Source organism: Lactuca saligna, chromosome 9 (genome assembly GCF_052625555.1).
Source record: "Lactuca saligna cultivar CGN05327 chromosome 9, ASM5262555v1, whole genome shotgun sequence".
Classification (NCBI taxonomy): Eukaryota; Viridiplantae; Streptophyta; class Magnoliopsida; order Asterales; family Asteraceae; genus Lactuca; species Lactuca saligna.
The window spans coordinates 20,905,893-20,924,325 of NC_136425.1; the positions used below are offsets into that span (position 1 = coordinate 20,905,893).

The 18,433-nt window shown below is 36.4% G+C and overlaps 1 protein-coding gene across 1 annotated transcript; it reads left to right on the plus strand.

Moving 5' to 3' along the window:
• The first annotated feature begins 1,249 nt into the window (after positions 1–1,249).
• LOC145015545 (ethylene-responsive nuclear protein / ethylene-regulated nuclear protein (ERT2)) lies at positions 1,250–3,022 on the plus strand. The gene has a single exon (XM_078974022.1). It carries the CDS (start codon positions 1,654–1,656, stop codon positions 2,866–2,868), a length of 1,215 nt encoding a protein of 404 aa, XP_078830148.1. The 5' UTR covers positions 1,250–1,653; the 3' UTR covers positions 2,869–3,022.
• Positions 3,023–18,433: the final 15,411 nt, after the last annotated feature.

The window sequence follows — 18,433 nt, forward strand, 5'->3', positions numbered from 1 at the left end:
GAACATAGTCTTCAAAGTGCAACGCCCAGACCTCGAAATTTTGAGGGAAGAGGATTGGAATCCTAGTTGTGGATCCAATACTACTAGAGAGATTGAAAGAAAGAGTATGTGGATCTTCGTTCTGCATGATGTCAAGAATTCACTAAAACATATATAGAATCAGATGTGTAATAAGTGAATCGAGTTTGGGGTAAAAATCAAAGATCTAGATCTGAAGTCTACAATTGATAGAAACGATTGAGACCACAAGAACGTATCAAAGAAAAACACAAAACCCTAGTAAAACTCGACAGGAAGAGTAACGAATGAGTTACACTATCTCCTGCTATGATACAAATTATAGAGTAATAAAACTAAGATCAATAGATTCTATTGTAAAATAAATGACAAGAACAATGATCAAAAGAGTGTCGAATACTTTAATTTAATAACCCTAGAAGAGTTCAATAAGAACTTTTTTGTAAGAGTTAAGCAGGGCAACAAAGCGTTAACCCTAATAAATACATGCATGCAATATTTATAAGCTAGACGATAAGCATAAAAATGAGAATAGACAAGTCCACACACACTAAGTGGGTGGTGACTTGTTGTAGGTCAAAAATAAACAAATCTTCCAAAATATTAAGCATTAGCGCACAAAAAATCATCAGGACAAAATTGACAACACTAAAAAATCTTAAGAACTTTTACTACAATAACCCAATAAAAAATATATATATTTTTACGGTGTATTAGTTCCTCACATGAATATAAGTGTAAAAGGATCCATGGACCAAAATGGTTAAAAAATTATTTTAAGGAAAAAATTGTTAAAAGTTATTCGAAATGGACAAAATCCGTAAGTTTCAAAAATATCTAAAACTTCAATTTACCAATTTACCCTGTTATTTGTATTTCCAGTTTTAAATAATTTTCCATGTTTTAACGAGGAAAAAAGGAAAACCCGTCAATTTTAGCAAAATATAAAACAGAAAAATGTTTTTTTAATTATAAAATTATACAAAATTCTCCTTTATTTCTTCCTCACATTCAATTCTTGTTCTTTTTATGTTAAAATACTTAGAAGAATCCCATATAAACAAATAATCAATTCATACAAAATATGAACGGTTATATTTGATTAAAATTTTAAAACTTTACTAATTTTATTTTATTAAAAATTAAACGTAACTAAAAATTCAAAAATGAGTCATTTCGTAGAAAAAACGTATAAATGTAGTGGAAATTTCCACTCCTGGCATTGTTTGCCATGCGAAGCTGATTTATATGTTGGCCATGGAAGTGGGAAGCTATAAAGAAAAGGCACCCGCCCCATGAATGAATGTTTATGTTCTCTCATCACGCGCACTCCATTCAACCCCTCTTTCACCCAACACGCTTTCTCTTTTCCCCTTTCCCCAATTAGGGTTTTTAACTGTTCATAATTTGACTTTTGGTAGACGCAGATCCGAGTGATCTACAGTATTTGATCTGGACAGATGTTAATTCGTGACAAAGATGATCATAAATTATCATATTTGATAACCTCACGTTTTTCTCATGATTTCAGAATCCGATCTTCATAAAATATGTTGGGGTCTCGTGATTGTTTAGGTGAGGAGTAGCAGATATTTAGTGATTCGGCAGAAGATTTACGAGATTATCAATTTCAGTATGCCGTTTAGTTGGAAGAAGAAAACTAGGTGCACGAGGTTTTCGCAATTGGTAGCCGATCATCTTCAATCGCCGAAACACGGTGGCTCTCTTGTTGTGGAAACCGGTTTCCCAACGTCTCTTATTGATCTCTACGTCAGGAATCGCGGTCGTTTTCGTAAATCCTCGGCGAAGAAACAGAGGGAAAATGATTCTCAGACTTCGTTGTCGACGTCGACGTCTTCGTCATCAGGTTTGTTCGTAGATCCCAATAATTTTTCGTCCGGTAATTCGGATTATACGAGAAGTGATGAAATCATCGAAGAGGATATTGTTGTTGAGAGTATGGTTTCGAGCGACGATAAAATCGAGATTGACAATCCTACCAAATCGGAAGTGGAAAAGAAGGATGAAATGGCAAAGTTGAATCCGGTATTGGTGGCTGCATTGAAGGTTTTGTTTATGTTGGTTTTGGCGTTAGGAACAAAGAAATTTACAGTTGGGATTACATTGTCAGCTTTCCTTCTTTTCTTCCTGGAATCGGTAGTGAAGCAATTGTTGGGGAGATCGAGCTCAAGAAGACCTAGTTTAGATTCAAAACCTCAATTTGAATCTAACTTCCATGAAACCAAGAGTATGAAAAGATCAAAGGAGAATACAACTCTTGTTGTATGCAGTGAAGTCTTGGAGATTGAAGAACAAGTAGAATTAAAGGAGGAGGTTAGATCGGAGAAAGAATTAGACGAAGTTAAAAGTGAGATTGTGATGGAAATTAGGCATAAAACTTCTCGTAGAGCTATACTGAAATCAAGAATGAAGAAACTTGTACCAAAGAAACTCCATAAGTCTTCCATTGGTTCAAAAGGCGAAATACCTTGTGTGTTCAAAGAAGAAGAAACAGTGAAATGTGCCCAAGATCTTAAACCAGTACTCATCTGTAATGAATCTTCAGATTCAAAAGGTGAGACTTTGTGTGTCTTGAAGCAAGAACAGGACAATATTGTAGAAATAGAAGGACGACCTTCATCTTCATCATTAACTTTATCAAGTGAAACTGATTGCAATGACAAGGATTTAGGAAAGGGATCACAACAGAATTCTGGGTATTTGGTTCTGTGCTTGATTGTTCTAATTGGACTGATTGGAGGCCGGATTTTGGCACTTGTCCTTGCATTATCATGGTGCTTAATACTGAAGAAGGCAGAATGGAGAAGTGTAAAGTTTCCCAACTCCTAATCTAGATTTGTTTTTTACAATCTTTTTTTTTTCTTTGTGTCTAAATCTTGCTGTTCCTTACTTGTGCACAACTTTATTTAAGGAATAGAAATATACCTATAGGCTATACCATACTTGTTTGTTCTTTTCACCAAATGCATAATACTTGTTTGCATATTGACAATGTCTGATTTTTAATCTTCAAAAGCACATAATGTAAAATGATGATATTATGTTGTATGGTGATTTTAGTTGTGAGTGATCTTTGAAGATGAATAAGTATAATGGTGAGATATATCATATAGAATGTATTCCAAGTTTCCAACTCCACAAATGTTCCTAAATGCTTAAAGGTACTCCATTTTTGGTCCCCTCAAAAAATCCCATTTATATAAAAGTTCGGTGTTGTTATGTGATGCTATTTCTACAGCATTATGGTGCCATTTATGTACCATTTTGTCCGCTTGTTCCCATATACTTATAGGTTCTTATTTAAACCTATGAATGGTAGCATCATGTGGCCTTATTAGCTCATTTCCCTTCAAAAAAAAAAGGAGGAATGTCATGGAGGCCTACAAGGTTTATTCAAATTAAACAAATATGGAAAGTAGGTGAAATGCAATGTTTGAATAAATATAGATCACAACAAATTTACTTGCAAGGAGTCCCCAAAGAATAGTAAAAGTGGTAAGAGGTTAAAAGGTAAAGGGGAAAGGTGGAGGAACAATTTGAAAGTGCATGTTCATTACATATGTTCCCATTTATCAACATCAAACTAAATGTAACTTACACAAATCTCACCTGTGGTTTGAGGAAATCTGCACGCTTAATACTTAATGTTGTTGTTGTTTTTTCGACTTTGATGTCCCTAGAAACCCCAATGAAACTACAAGCAAACTGAAATCTACACAATTTAGGGTTTGATTTTACATGCCATCGATTTGTTCATCAATGCTTCTGAAAGACTATCGTTAGATTTTTTTCCATCTTTCTCTTCTTCCACATCAATTATAGGCAATTGTCATTTCTTTTCAAAATATTTTCTAAAATAGTTCTTGGATTTAATTGTACATCAAAGATGGCGGTGCTTGTCTGTAGGATTTAGTTTTATGGGCACATATGGCGACGATGGTGGTGGTAGTGGTGGCATAGTGGTGGTACACTCTTGGGGATCTTGGGGGTAGGAGGGGAGACATTAGAGGGGTGAAAAAATAAGAGATGCACGTGACATCTCGTATTTTTCAGAACTAAAAAAAAACTTTTTTTTTTTTTTTCGTTTTAAAAAACATATTATTATTGTTTGTGGAAAATCTTTATTTTTCACAAGACCATATAGAATGATTAAGTGTTGTCCAGACATATTTACAGTTGCATAATCTGGACCCACAATTGTTGGTCATCCAAAATGAATACTATTTGTACTCCAATACGTAATTCGTACCATCAATACCTAATAATTATATAGTACGCACACGTATGACATGCAATTATCCAGTTTTAGGATTTTAATTAGTTCTTAAATGTCTAGCTTAAATTTGCGGACGTTACAATAAACATGCAGATCACCCAAAATCAGTGGCGGAGCCAGGGTTAAGGTAAAAAGGTATCCCAATCGGGGTAGATAGAAATTTATAGCAGTAATGGCACCAATTTTTTTCACTCAACATATACTATTAGTTGCACATATTTTTCTAATGGTTGCACCCAAGGTTGTTAAGATCGAAATTTTACCTTGATCATTTTCGTTTTGTAAAATCGTAATCGTAATATCAAAGCAATATCGTAACATCATACCTAATAAATAAACTTTGTGCGTAATAATTGTAATTATAAAGTTCAAAGTGTAACATATTTAAAAATTCCATAACAATACACTACGTTAAAAAAGTTATCAATTATTTGTAAGCAGTTTGCCATTAATTTGTTAGTAGTTATAATAAATAAGAAAAATAGATTTTTATTAGCCTAATTTTTTGAAAGACTATAAACCTAGTGACAGTTTGAAACCTAAAGAATTAACCATGATATTTTTACCATTTATGTCCGTATACACTCTTTTAGGCTTAGGGGAGTGGTGCGGTTCAGAATCGCGGTTTTGCCATCATGGCAGCTGAACACTGCCCCGAGTGCGGTCAGATGCGGTTCAGGCCGTAGTGTTGCACCTTTTGGCCGTGCGTTTTGATTGATTCAAGCTTTTTGACTATTTTAATGGTCATTTTTTCGAATTCAATTTTTTTAAACTAATCCTATATATACATATCACTTTTTTACAAAAACCTCATTCAAATTTCTTAACATTTTACCATCTTTTTCTCAAACCCTCTCAAAATGTCTTCTTCCAAAAAGCCTACTAACAAAAAAAACACTCACTGGAAACACCACAACCCCAAGACCTTCATATGATCAATAGATTTATTTGTCTTCGTATTATCACGATGGCAGTATGCTTCCGTATTTTCCACAACAAATCTCACAACCACAACCACAACGACCAACATAACCACTACCAAGAAACACAACCACAACCCGACCTAGATTTTAATTCATTTAACTTTTTGTCTCAACCTGAGTTTGTTCAACAAACACAATCACAACCACGAATGGTCATTTCTGATTCCGAACCGGAATTTGTTCAAGAAACTCAACCCAATCGAGCACCAAGTAAAAGAAAAGAGAAGGCGATAGATAAATGATGTGAACCCCTAGAAGTATTAGTGTTGGCATAATCATGGATTGTTATTTCAGAAGATGCGACGTCTAGAAAAGATCAAAAACATGACCGTTTTAGGATTCGTGTTTTACATAGGTTCCACAAATGAATGGATTGTGGAGTCTATCGTTCGAAACATCAAGTGTACTCGAAATGAGGGAAGATGAATAGGGAAGTCATGTTGTTTAATGATTTGTATACCAACATGAAACATCAATGGAAAAGCGGAGAAAACGATGATGTAATTTTGCAGAAAGCACTAAAAGTATATCAAAAAGAAAACGTGAAGGCTTTCAAGTTTCTTGAAGTTTGAAATCTTGTGAAAGATAACAACAAATGGAAAAATAGCAAAATATCAGATGAACATATTGACAGTTTTTCAAAACGCAATAGAATATCTGAATCCGACCACACTACATCTAATGCTCGAGTTCAATTCGACCTGAACGAAGATGAAGCCGTTACAGTTTCACCACCTTCACGACCAATGGGAAGGAACAAAGCAAAAAAGGAAAGACAAAGGCAAAACATCAGATTCGAATGAGTTGAAAGAAATAGGGTCCGATATGAAAGGTATAAAAGATAGAATGGACAAGATTTTGCAACTTACTTATAAAAAAGAGCTTCAAAAACAAAGGGATAGTGACTACAAAATATTAACGATGAACACATAACATATGATCGGGGAGGAGACTGAAATTGCTTTGGCAATGAAAGTGAATCTCAAAAAACGTTATGCTAATAAATATGATTAATTTTTCTAGTTTTAATTTAATTTATTATATATATTTTTTTAAGTTTTTAATTGTTTCATGTTTAGGTTTTTTTCTAAGTTTTTAGGGTTTTTTTTTTTAAATGTCATGTTATTTTTTTTAAGTAATAGAATGTATGTATTTTAATTTTTGATTAATGAAATGTTACCTTTTTATGAAATTTAAAGTTTTTATTTAAATTAAATTGTTATAAAAAAGTGTGGCTCCACTCTTTCGGTTTGGCAAAGAACCACACTTTGGTGATGTGTCGTCTATGTGACAGTGTGGCAAAATAAAGAAAGTGTGACATCACTTTCTCCAGCCTTATACCTCAAAAAAAAAAAAAAAAAAAAAAAAAAAAAAAAAAAAAAAAACCATGTAATACTTATAGCCTAAAAACGTTTTTAACATAACTAGTCATTTCAATCTATCTTCCTAAATACTCAACCACAACATGGACGCTCACTCCATGGTCAAGCATACATCAGACTACACAAAGCAAATGACGAAGAGATCACAGACGATATAGTATCACTAATCACATATTCAGATACAACAAATGGAGGAAATACGACCTTGGTTGTGTTATGATCCAACATCGGCTGAAAGTACTATAAGTTGGTGGCTTATAAGTCTAAGTGTCTCATCCTCCTACAAGATGGCTTTTAGGAGTGAGTTCTACACTGGGGCTTATGGCATGATACGGGCCTGGTATGGGATGGGTTCGTATCAATTGATATCAAATCCCTCCACATCTTTCGAGGTGCCAACACTTGGAGTGGTGGCCTACAGAGTGGTGACTTGGACCCGAAAAGAGGGGTGCTAACCGTAACCAACAATGACTCGAAGTGGTGACTTGGACCGAAAAGGGGTGTCAACCGTGACCAACGAGGACGTTGGCTCTTCAAAGCGTGAGATATTGTTATGATCCCACATCGGCTGAAAGTACTATAAGTTGGTGACTTATAAGTCTAGGTTCCCCTTTTTCCTACAAGCTGGCTTTTTAGAGTGAGTTCTACACTTGAGCTTATGGCATGATACGAGCCTAATATGTGATGAGTTTGTATCAGGTTGCACCTTTATACAAACTTTTTCATTTTTTTTTTTTACAATTTTTACATTTAAAACGAAATTTTTTGAAAAAAAAAAATACACTACTAAAAAAAATTAGGGGGCCACTCCGGGCTCTACATTGGACCCGCCCCTGCCCAAAACCACATAAATGATATGTGTAATATACTTGTTATAATATTTATAAACTACATGAACATAAAAGAAGTAGACTTGTAACCTTCTACGAAGATGCCTTTATACAATGGTAATATGGTATCATGTTGTTTAATTTCAAGAAATCAATTTTGTCCCATTTACTTTCTTATTAATTCAAACACAAAATTCTTTTAGTTGAAGCCAATTTTCACATAGATACATAAGTTGAAGCGATTGAAATTGATTGGTGTTCTTGGGGTTTGTTTTTGTGAGGCTAAAAAGAGAAATATTGTGGTTGTTTTTCTATGTATATGATAGACATCTAAAAGGGAATTACTTTTGCCATATAAATTTCCTAACATTTATATAAGATATATAAGATGGGCTACTATTTATGGGTGTCTTTGTCGTTATAATATGTAAATATATCAACAAACACATTATAATTCCATAAATGGTCCTATTGCCATGTTTTAGTGAAATATTCCAACATATCAAACTCAAACTCCTTTGCATTTATGATGGTGATCTTGAAGATAACACTCAACTAGATATTATAATCTAAGTAGAAGGCTCATAATAGAAATTAAATATCCTTCTACCTTTTCTTCCTACCAATTCTCCTATCCATTTAAATGATGACATATGTCATATTAATATCCTAAAATATCATTAAATAAACATTAAATATTACATATGTCACCATCTAATTCGATAGGATGATATGTAGGAGGATATTTAATTTCTCGGCTCAGATATATATATATATATATATATATATATATATATATATATATATATATAGTGGTTGTTTTTCTATGGACTTAGTGCCTATTGGACAAACACTGGTAGCTATGGACTTAGTAATTGTTAGGAATTGGTAGCTATGGACTTAGTACCTATTAGATAAACACTTGTAGCTATGGATTTAGTACCCAACAGCTATGGAATTAGTGTTTTACGAACGAGCATTGACAGCTATGGATTTAGTGCCAGTCCTATAACTCTTGAAGCAAAGGACTTCAGAATGAACGAATGCGGGATAGATGACTCTCAGGATAGATCCTTAAGAGTAAAGAAGATAATGGGGATGGATAATTGGGTCAATTGTTTGATTGTTTAAACATAATAATTATATTATTGTGGGTTAAAAACCCTATGTACTCACCATGTTTCCCAACCTGACCCACTCAGTTTATTTATATTACAGGTGTTGAGATGAAGTCACATTACACTGAGAGATTAAAGAGATGTAGATCACTAGTGTAAATAAATGTAAGTTCTGTTTATTCTTATGTTTTTGTATTGAAGATGACATCCCAAATGTTTTAAAACGAATTAAAAATACTTTTCTTCGGAAATGCTTTGATAACGTATTTATAAAGTATAAACAAAATTGGTCTTTTCTGGCCGTGTAAATGGGGATGTCATAGTTACCCTATTTAGCATACAATTTTTTGATACTTGGGTAATATAATAAGTTAGAATATATACCTTTTGATGTAGCTTGACTCCATGAAGCTCGAGAGCCTAGTGCCCCAAGTGTGACACCTCAAATGGTTCACACAACATCACCAACACTTGGAATAACCATGAGAAGAGATACATGAACTCTAGAAATCGGCTTGCACTCTTGTGTATACACTAGTGCCAATTTCACCAACCAATGGAGTCTGTATATAGTGTGGCTATTAGGGTTACACCATGTAACTCATGACTTTACCCATTCCTTATGCTCCATGGGTTTTAACCTCCATGGAGTATCCATGGGTCACCACATGGGTTAAACCCAACATAAGGAATCATGGATCATAAGCCCACATATATAAGAATGAATGATTTACACAATCAATCTCCATATATTTAATTAGTCTCTTTTGATCACTAAATTAAGTCCAAATTAATTCTTGATCACTTCTAATTAAATAACTTGATTTCATATTAATATATTAGAACTTATAATATATTAATGTGTCACAAATGTCCTCTTCTCACAAACAGTCTATCCAAATGTTTTGATGCCATGCAACCCAAATGGACCTTGACAAGTTGGGTCAAGTACATACCAATTATAGTTATGGACTTAGACACTAATCCAACATGAAGAGCACTAAAAGAGTGAGTGTATTTATGGGTCAGGTGGCTTCCTTCGATTATGATAATCGGGGGTTATTGATCCTTCATCGGAGGGTGTGGGTTGCGTAATGGGGTGGTATGAGGCAGATTTTGATGGAAGAGGCACACAAATTGATATTCTCTATTCCTCCTAGAGCAAAGAAGATGTATAGAGATCTTCGTCCTGATTATTAGTGGTCATGTATGAAGCGGTATGTGGCATGGTATGTGGAGAGGTGCTTAACTTGCAGGAAAGTCAAGGCCGAGTATTAGCGACCTCACGACAAGATGCAACTGTTAATCATTCTCGTTTGGAAATGGAAAGAGATTACTATGGATTTCATAACGAAGTTTCCTCGGACAATGCACAGAGTGGATTCGATATGGGTCATCATGGATCAATTGACCAAGAGCGCGCATTTCATTCCGATTCAGGAATCTGTGTGGAGAAGTTAGTCGACATCTACATCATAGAGGTTATGGCACGACAAGGGTGTTGGTTTCAGTGGTTTCAAACAAGGATGTCCGGTTTACTTCCACCAGTAGACTGATGGCCAGAGTGAGCGGACTATCCATACCTTAGAGGATATGTTTCAGGCATGTGTACTGGATTTCAGTGGGAGTTGGGATACATATCTCCCTTTAGGAGTTGGGATACTTATCTCTTGGATCTACCCGAGGAGCTTAGTCAGATCCATATCATGGTTCACATCTCTCAACTACGGAAATATTTGGTTGATGATTTTGTGGTGGTTCCATTGAGGATATTCAGGTGGATGACCGCCTTAATTACATTGAGAGACCGATTTCCATCCTTAACCGGAAGACGAAGGCTCTACGGAACAAGTCAGTAGATCTGGTAAAGGAGCACTGGCAGCACCGCAAGGGTTCGGAATGAACGTGGGAGCCCACAGTTGATACGAGGGAGCATTATCCAGAGTTGTTTGTAACAAAAAATTTAGAGAACGAAGTCAGATTCAAGTGGGGAGAATGGTAACATTTGCAATTTTAGGTATGTTCCTTTGAGCCCTTCATTGTAAAATTTCTTACATTTTGGTCCCTAGCCGGGTACGCTGGGTGTACTGGCTCGATGGCTTGTACGCGCAGGCACCCACATATGTTGGGTGTACGTGGTAGTACGCTAGGTGTACGCTCATCAGGGGGAAAACCCTAATTTTTAGGGTTTGTGCCCTATTTAAACACCTTAAGTTGCTTTAGGGGTTTCTTATGGCTAGCCTCCACCTCTCCAAACCTTGAGAATAAAACACTAGCCTCCATTTGAGTGTTTGTGAGCCACTGTTGTGATCTTATGGTGTTTTTGGTTACTTTGAAGGAGGTGAAGCTTTAGTGGAATTGAAGCTTAAAGATCCTGAATCTTCATCAACTTTGCAAGCTTTAAGAGGTATGTAACAACCGAAAAATCCAACCAATTTAATTTTTTTTTCAAAAACAACCCGATTCCATTAAATTATTACAAAAAGGTTTTCAATACAAATCATTTAGAGTATTCCCAGAATCACATTACTACAAAATCACGAGGAGCGGTACAATCACGCCTTCGCCTTGCCACACTCTCTTGAAGAACCTGAAAAACATTAAACCACAACTGTAAGCCCGAAAGCTTAGTGAGATACCCCCAAAATACCAACCACATATACCATACACATATCATGCTAACTCATAACGAATCACATAACAGCCATGCATATCGGGTCTACGATGGTACTGGTCCGCCTTGTAGGGCCTTTAGTCCACCTGTCCACCCTCCGAGTCCATTCATGTCCCTCGAGTCTGCAATGTGGTTGGTCCACCCGCACCGGGCCTTCAACTCACCCGGTCCACTCTCCGAGTCTACAGTATGACTGGTCCGCCCGCATCGGGCCTTCAGTCGGCCTGGTCCACTCTCCGAGCCTCGGCACGTCTGGTCCGCCCTTGTGGGGCCTACAGCTTATCTGAACCGCTCGCTGGGCCTTCGGAATAACCGGTCCACCCGGGGTATCTTGGCCTGCATCACGAAGCAGGACCCGCCTCAACCCAACTCCAGTCTAAACAACCATGTGCACATAAACATATAATCACATAACAATTCATATTCAGATAAACCGATCTAGCAGATCACATAACACAACATGCTCTAATAGGATACCGACCCAACTGGTCACTAGCATAGCCTCACCCTACATATCAGGATACCGACCATAACCAGGTCTCTAACAGATACCATCCTAACTACCCGGATGCAAACATATCAAACAATAATATAACAACAGATATCCGGATCTCAATCCGATAAAGGGCCGGCCTTGGTGCCTTAGACCCTGTTGATATAGTGAGGATAACTTACCTCGAAACTGCCGGATGAAAGGATAAGATCCTGTTGCTCCGAACTCCGACACGAACTCCTCCACTGAACACCAAAACACTCAACTCAATAAATACCCTTAATTACCAAAATACCCCTGGAAGACAAGTGGTCAACCTTGGACAAAGTCAAAGTCAACCCCTGACTGACTCTACTCGCCGAGTCAATCCGATGACTCGCCGAGTCCCTATGCTCAGAACTTCCTTCAATCCGCGACCTAACTCGCCGAGTCACCCCGAGACTCGCCGAGTCCAACAACTCTGAGTCCACTTGCACCTAACTCACAGAGTCATCCCTTGACTCACCGCATCTCGACTCAACCAGAAAATATTGGGACTCTTCGACAAGACTCGTCGAGTCCAAGAACAGACTCACCGAGTCTAAGGCTATCTTCAACCTACTCACCGAGTTGTTCATCCAACTCGTCGAGTTTCCAGCTCATCTTCAAGCAACTCGTCGAGTCCACCCATGTGAATCGCCGAGTACCGCCGGTCTGAATCCATACAGAAGCATTCCAGGCCATGCAATTGATCCAAAACATAGATCTAGCCTCTTACAATCCATCCATCACGTAAAGTGGCAAACTTTACGTGAATCCAAAGAGATCTAGGCCTTATTCACTTTAGAGCTAGGGTTTGGGACATGATGGCTTCACTAAGCACTCAAACTCAGGGACTTTAATGCTCTCTAGGCCTTCCCCATTCCAGATCTGAGGTAGCAACCTCAGATCTAACCTCCAAACTCTAAAACATACAAAGATAAGCTCCCCATAAACCCCAAAATGATGAATCCATATGAGTAATAGTCCAAGAACGAGATATTACCTCAAAAGAATGCCCAACTGCAATGGAACTCGAATCCAAGCAAAGCCCTTTGATCCAAGCCTCTTCTCCTTCAAGATTTCTTCAACAAACACCTCTCCAAGCTCCAAATGCACTCCAATCTTCCACAATCACGCTTTCTAGGGTTTTTGGACTTCAAGGGGGATCAAAGAGGCTGGGGAGAGGATATAATGTTCTTTAAATAGGGCTCATTCCCCGGATTTAGGGTTTTCTCCACTCAGCACCTACTCGCCGAGTCCATCTTTGGACTCGCCGAGTAGGCCACTTGACACGCGACCAAAGTCGCACCCGTACTCGTCGAGTCCATCCATGGACTCGCCGAGTTGCCCTTCAAAATTTACACTTTTAGTCCTTCAACTCTACTCTTGCTATTCCGGGATGTTACAAGGTATAAAGTTTCCACCTTGGTAACTCCAGTTGCTAGATCTAGTTTAGGGCTTTGTTTTGGTATGATTTGGCCCTATAAGTCCTTCGTATGAGTATAAGTCACTCTAGGAGTTGGAAATGCTAGGTCTTAGCCTCTTTAATGTTCCTTATGCATAAAAATGCTACCTTGATGTCTTATTTTGGACCATGCATTACTTAGGACTCTTATTATGAGTCTTAATGGTTAAAATCGAGTATTGGGTCCTTTTGAGCCATGTAAAGGCTCCAATTTAAGAACTTATGGATTAGGACGTTCCTCTAGACTTGGATTTGTAATTTGGATGTTGTAATGCAAGTATTAAGCACTTAAGGAAAAAGTGCTTAATAAGCGTGTATGCTGCCCCTACGTGCTCATGTCCGCGATCAGGCATGCAACTTAGTATGCAGGATGTACGTCTGGTACGCGCAACGTACGAGTCCTAGTCTTGGGCTTTTGTGTCTTTTGCAAATATTTGGACTAGTGGAGTTTTGGGTCTTGTTGGGACATCGACCTTTCTGACTTTGGGTCTTTGCTAGGATATGGGTTTTCTTGCATTTGGGCCCATATTGAGTTTTGAGTATCATTTAGGGATTTGGTCTGTCTTGGGCTTTTTGGTGTCATTGGGTTGGGCCTCGGATATTAAGCTAAGTGAGGAAAGGGTAAAATGGCCTTTTACCTTGGGTGTTGGACAAATGAACTGGGAACCCAATTATGGTTTGTGGCCTAATTTTTAATTATATATTATTTGATGATGTTTAGGGCAGAGATTTCCCGGATCAGCAACAAGAGTTTTTATCTGAAATATTCAACAGTTTGAGGTGAGTCTCCTCACTGTGATTGATGGGTTGAAGGCACCAATGTCAGCCCATGATTTATTATGATTAGGATGCTATGTGTAGTATGTGATATGTATATCGGTCGGGGTCTGATGCCAAGTAAGGTCTGATGGGTGTATTGTATGCTATTTATCTTAGTGATTCTTGCATGTGTTTATGTGTATATATGAATTTCGAGCAGGGCTCGATGTCGGGCGAGGCCTGATGAATGTGATGGGCGGGGCCAATCTCATGATACTGACAAGTCTGTTCCAAGCGGGGCTCAATGTAGGGCGGGGCCCAATATCAGGCGTGACCCAATGGTTATCGAGCATGGCCCACCATATGTTTTTATGTATGATATGAGGTATTTTGGGTAACTCGCTAAGCTTCGTGCTTATGGTTTTTAGTTAATGTTTCAGGTACTTTCGGATCGAAGGGGAAGAGCTCAGGATGATCGCATCGCACACACCATGATTTCCGCTTTATATGATTCTGATGTATTTGGATGTTTGATCGACATACTCGGATTTTCTTGTATGGTTTTTAGAAACACGCTTTGGTTGATGGTTTTATTATAATTAAAATGAAATTTTTAGTCTTACGTTTTGGGATGTTACACAAAAAGAGGCCAAACTTGAAGCGAGCATAACTTTTGATCTATAAAGAATTTGGAGGCGTGTGATATATTGATGAAGTCGACCCTTAGATTCCATTGTTTAGGTCCCTAAATCCTAGTTTTCCTAAATTTTCAAGTAATTTTTGTTTTTATTTCATTCAGTTTTAATGACAGAATTTTCTTTATTTTTTGAATTCCGTCTCTTATTCATAAGGTTATTTAGTGGAAATTGTTTGTTGATTTCAAATTACCAAATTTGGTTGTACCTACCACATTTAACATCGTTCTTTTAGAGGCATCTTGAATTTTAGTAATACATAACTGCAAAAATGGTCCCTATGTTATGTATTTTTTTTTGTGGTTTTTGTCCAAACCACAACTTTTTTGGTTTCATGGTTTTTTTGGACTAGTTTTTACGTGAAAATAGTTCCTCCGAAAATTGAAAAGACTATAATACCCTTGGGGTATTTATTTTCCATTTTTCTTTCATATATTTTTTAAATTTAATATTTATTTATTTATTTTAACAATTAAAAAATAATAAAGGACTCTCTCTCTCTCTCTCTCTCTCTCTCTCTCTCCAATATTATTGCTCTTTCATCCACAATCCAACATGACCACCCACCACCGCCCTTGAAACCAACTCCGACAACCGGCGTACAACACCACCAATGCTAAATCTAACGACACTAAAACATAATGAAACCTTAAACCATAAATTAAAACCAAACCAAACCATTTTTATAAGAAACTGCATCAATTCTAAATAAAAGACTTGATTTTAGTCATCGATTTCAACCTGTATCAAACCAATCAAACCAGGAAAAAAAATCAAAACCTTGTTTATAAGAAATTGCATCAATGCCACCAGCTTAGCTTTGATTACAGGTCCAAAATCACCAATTGGCTTCAATTTATATTCATATATTTTCCCCTAAAATCCCCAAAATTTACCAAATTAAGATTACAATTTCACAGTTCATAAATCAATCTGGAAAAAGGTAATTGACGTAAATATTGAATAAATGAATGAATAATAGATGATTGAAGATACGCTACCTATTGATGAAATAAAAATCATAATAAAGTAATCTGGGTCTAATTCCTCGCCGCCGGTAACCTGCATCTATGTCGAAAGTCGTTACCGGAGTTTTGAGAATATCGGAGTTGTTGAGACCAAGATTAGTAATGGAGATGATGCTTTCCTACGAGAAAGAGAGGGGGGACGAGAGGTGCGTGATCTGGGGTTGTTGAAACCAAGAAATCAGAAATTAGAGAGGAAATCGACCAACCTTCTTCGTTGGGGTTGGGTGGGTTAGAGGGTTTCAGATCGTCAATGAGATGATGACACATGTTCTCAATCTTCATTACCTTCATCAGCTTCGTCGGAGACTGTGGGTTTCGTTGTCTTCTCCGGTGGCAGCAGGGAGGAAGTTTGATTTGGAACTTCTTCATCCTAAGAAGTGTGGGTGTTTTGCTGCAATGAGTGTATGTATGTGGTTTTATTTTTTTGAATAATACTTCATTCCCGAGAGAGAGAGAGAGAGAGAGAGAGAGAGAGAGAGAGAGAGAGAGAGAGAGAGAGAGAGAGAGAGAGAGAGAGAGAGAGAGAAGAGAGAGAGAGATCCTTCTTGATTTGATTTAGCATTTATATTTAAATAAAAGAAAAATATGATTAAGTAAATGGAAAAAACTAATTAAAAGGGCAAATTCGTCTTTTCAAGTTTATCGGGGACCAGTTTTACAATGATACTAGCCCAAAAGGACCACAAATCTAAAAAACCCGTGGTTTGGACCAAAACCTTAAAAAAATACATACCAAAGGGACCATTTTTGCAATTTTGTCTTTTAGTAATAAATACTCCTAGTTACTTTACACTTTTTCTTTCTTTCTATGTCACACCCCAAAGCAAACAATCTCCAAAGCAATAACACCTTCTTCTTCCTTTTTTTCTTTGAAATTTCTTGGGGAATATGACGAACAAAATCCTTCCTTTTGGAGGTTAGGGTTTTCGCAAATATGTGGGAGGGGCAAGGAAATTCTATGGCTATCAGGGGATGGAAGTAGGAGGCGACAAAATTGATGCCTTATATATGCAAATTGTAATGATAAACTTGTTCACCAAGGAAATATCTTATAAAAGGAAAGCTTTGATGCTTAACTTGCCTATCGAGAAAACATTTTAATTAATGACATAATAATCTATAATTAAATAGATAACTATTTAGTCACAGTTAAATACGCCTGATTGAAACTAGAGTCCTTTTTATTTATAGTTTCTAATTAAACCATCAATCAAACTATTGTTTAACAACAAACCAATCCTTTTATTTATTTGTTCTTGCTTTTACATTGTACTTTATGTGCAACCCAATATGTCCATGCTACATTTGAGAAGTAAATAACTTTTTGTGTCATGGTCCTCCAAACACCAACTCACATTCTTCTAGTATAGTGTTGAAGCATATACCTGGTGTAACCAATATTGTTATAAAATCATCTTTGGTTTGGAATCTAATGTGTGAGCTCCATTCTCCTCCCCAATCATCTAATATCGTCTACAATAACAACATCAAACCCGACATCCATTTTGGTCATGACAAAATTGCCCTTGGTCAAGTATGGTTCTCTCCATGTTCCATTTAAGTATAGGCATGCTCACATCTTTAACAAAAGACTTCCATCCATTTTATTCATCTTATTCATCGAGACTAACATGTTATTATATTTATGTTTAGGAATGAAAATCAATCACTATTGTACTCTATTGTATTTATGTTGAGGAATGAGAATCAGTCAAAATCATGGGAAAATACTCAATCAAAATGAACTTAAACAAAAATATATTAAATTATTAGTGTATAAAACTTGATCGCCAACACTTCTAATATGTCGGTGGTACTTAGCAATATCATTTTTATATTTTTATTGACTATAAAAGTTGTAAAGGTTGAACCGACTCCTAGAATCACAACTTTCACTCTCATAAGTTGTATTATCGTGTTATATATATATATATATATATATATATATATATATATATATATATATATATATATATATATATATATATATATATATATATATAAACGAATTTAAATAAACATACATAAATGAACAAACATTCAGAATATAAATAAACAAACAAAATTCATGTTCATTCCTTTAACTAATCTAACAAAAAAAATTGTTTACAACCCTACGTTAGCTAACATGATGGCTCTTCTCAACCCATTTTCAATCCCATGAACAGTTCATGACGCATATTTAATCCCGACTCCATTAACGCAATTTCAAAATCTAGTTATAGTGTATTTTTTGCATTTCCACACTATTAGCAACACGATCACACATTTCTTGTCGGTATTTACACATCTAGATTTGGTTTAAATAATCTAAAAATAAGTGTTAACATTGTTCTATTGCTAACATTAATGCAACATATATATAGACAAAGACAAGCACAACTAATCCCTTAAACCGGTTACCATATAAGAAAAAAGAAAGGAAAAAGAAACCTTACTCAGGCCTTATGGTCTTAACAAGCCTGGTCATACATAAGTGATCTTATTTTAACTGGATTTTAGAAAAGACAAAATTAAAAATCAATTATTAAACAAAATTTTGTTTAACTAGGTCTAGGACCAAGCATTCTTTACCGGTTCATCATAACTAGCAATCTAGCATTAATTATATTATGGCAACTGAGCCTCCATTTATAAATCTTTCTTTAACCAGTCTCAAGCCCAAATAAG

What these genes read in the sequence shown, in the direction of transcription:
- LOC145015545 (XM_078974022.1), top strand. Translation starts at nt 1,654, where the DNA reads ATGCCGTTTAGTTGGAAGAAGAAAACTAGGTGCACGAGGTTTTCGCAA.